This window comes from Phascolarctos cinereus, unplaced genomic scaffold, assembly GCF_003287225.1.
Source record: "Phascolarctos cinereus isolate Bilbo 61053 unplaced genomic scaffold, phaCin_HiC Scaffold_726;HRSCAF=1367, whole genome shotgun sequence".
Lineage (NCBI taxonomy): Eukaryota > Metazoa > Chordata > Mammalia > Diprotodontia > Phascolarctidae > Phascolarctos > Phascolarctos cinereus.
This window is the reverse complement of record NW_027556098.1, coordinates 353,329,342-353,331,662: the sequence shown is the minus strand read 5'-3', so window position 1 is coordinate 353,331,662 and position 2,321 is coordinate 353,329,342. Positions and strand designations below refer to the sequence as shown.

At 44.0% G+C, this 2,321-nt stretch overlaps 1 protein-coding gene across 1 annotated transcript; it reads left to right on the top strand.

Moving 5' to 3' along the window:
* The first annotated feature begins 1,126 nt into the window (after window positions 1-1,126).
* LOC110200533 (olfactory receptor 52L1-like) lies at window positions 1,127-2,086 on the top strand. The gene has a single exon (XM_020975910.1). The coding sequence runs from the start codon at window positions 1,127-1,129 to the stop codon at window positions 2,084-2,086; it is 960 nt and encodes a 319-aa protein (XP_020831569.1).
* Window positions 2,087-2,321: the final 235 nt, after the last annotated feature.

Sequence of the window (2,321 nt, the reverse complement as noted above, 5' to 3'; positions counted from 1 at the left end):
CAGTAGACATTTTTTACATTAAAATTGTTCATATATTTATTTATTTTTATAAACATTCATTATCTTTCCTTCCTACTATCCTAGCCCCATATAAATAATTAAAAAATAAAGCACTCATAAAAATGTACATAGTTCCACAAAACAAATTCCTACATTGGCCTTGTTCAAAAGCTTATGTCTCATTCTGCATCTTGAAAACTTAAAAATGGAAGGCATGCTTCAAAGGACATCTTAATATTAAATGTATTTAACGAATTCATGGTGATTGGTGTGTTTAGGGCCTTTATAAAAAATCTTTGACCTCCTTGGAGTATATACCTAGTGATGGTGTCTCTGTGTCAGAGGACATAGATATTTTAGTCACTTAGTATAATTGCAAACTGTTTTCTGGAGTCATTGACCATTGGAAAAGTCATGAGCAGGGAAATGATATGGCCCAAACCTGAGTTTTAGAAAGATAATTTTGGCAAATTCTGGAGGATGGATTGGAGAAGGGAGAGACTAGCCCCAAGTCGGCCAGTTTGCACATTTTCCCAAGCATCCATGTGAGAGGGGATGAGGGCTTAAACCAGGATGCTGGCTGTGTGAGTGTGGAGAATGGGAAAGATATAAGAAATGATAAAGTGGTAGAACTGACAATACTAGGTACCTGACTGGATAGAAAGATGAGAGAGAAGGAAGAATCAGATTCCAAGGTAATAAACCTGGATGCTTGAAAAGATGCTGGTGATCTCAACCCAAGTAAGCGATTTGAAGAAGAGTGACAACAGTGAAGAAATTCTTTTTATTCTCTAATTATTAAATGTTCTACTGCAGCTCATGCCAGTTTCCTCTTGCTTTGTCCACTGGGGAGATAGATACCAGCTGATCCTCATCTTCTTATAGTTCTGCAGAGGTGAATTAACACATTTTATGGTCTCAAGCCCACAGCCTCCAGGCAGGACCACACCAATGTCATCGTAGACACAGAGTTCTCTCAGTTCCCACTTTTAATAATATCCATGGAATGAAACTTCTTTCTCAGTTCATCATCTTTGTCTCTCTCAGTTCTTGCTGCATGCAAATACTTCTTTGTATTTGACTTTGTTCTCCCTTGCAGTTATTTGTTTGTTTCCATTTAAAAAAGATGGTGGCAAATAGCCTGGGGAACTCCAGCTGGGGACGATCTAGTTTTTCCTTCTATCTGCTGGGTATCCCAGGGCTAGAAGAGAGTCAGCATTGGATTGTACTTCCTCTGGGGAGCCTGTATCTTCTTGCCCTGGTGGGCAATGTCACCATTCTCTTCATTATCCGAACTGACCCATCACTCCATCAGCCAATGTACCTGTTCTTGGCCATGCTGGCTGCCATTGACCTCATCCTTGCCTCATCCACAGCACCCAAGGCCCTGGCTGTGCTTATGTCCCATTCCTGTGAGATATGGTACCCTACCTGCCTCACCCAGATGTTTTTTATCCATGCATTCTCTTCCATGGAGTCAGGTGTGCTGGTGGCCATGGCTCTGGATCGCTATGTGGCTATCTGCCACCCACTGCACCACATGACCATCCTCACTCCAGGGGTCATTGGGCGTATCGGATTGGTGGTGCTGGCACGGGGAATACTTCTCCTCATACCCTTCCTTATTTTGCTGCGTCGTCTTATTTTCTGCCAGAGTGTGGTCATTAGTCATGCCTATTGTGAACATATGGCTGTGGTGAAGTTGGCCTGCTCAGATGCCACTGTGAATCGTGCATATGGGCTAGTGGTAGCACTGCTGGTAGTGGGATTTGATGTGTTTGCCATTGGCATCTCTTATTCCCTCATTCTCTGTGCTGTCCTGAGGGTCCCTGGCCATGATGCCTGGCTCAAAGCGTTTGGTACATGTGGCTCACATATCTGTGTCATCCTAGTTTTCTATGTTCCTGGGATGTTTTCTTTCCTTACTCATCGCTTTGGTCACAATGTGCCCCACCATGTCCATGTCCTTCTGGCCACTCTCTACCTCCTGGTGCCACCAGCACTGAACCCCCTTGTCTATGGGGTAAAGACACAGCAGATCCGAGAGCGTGTGCTCAGGGTTTTCTATGTTAGGGTGTGGGATTGACACCTATCCTCTTTCATCTATCTGAGCAAGCCTCCTCTCTCGTATGCTCCAAAGTGTCACTCAAGGGGTAATGGAGTATATTTCTTAAGGAAACTTGCCCTTATGAATCTTTCCTGTGGGAGAGCGAGCAGTAGTGGTCTGACTTCTTAAGTGAATGTCTTTGTGGTCTGGTTTCATAGGAATGGACCATACTGTTCAGGCTGGCAGTATCCTACCTTGGGGAGGGGAAATGGAG

Coding starts and splice junctions, on each gene's coding strand:
- LOC110200533 (XM_020975910.1), top strand. CDS start 1,127: ATGGTGGCAAATAGCCTGGGGAACTCCAGCTGGGGACGATCTAGTTTT.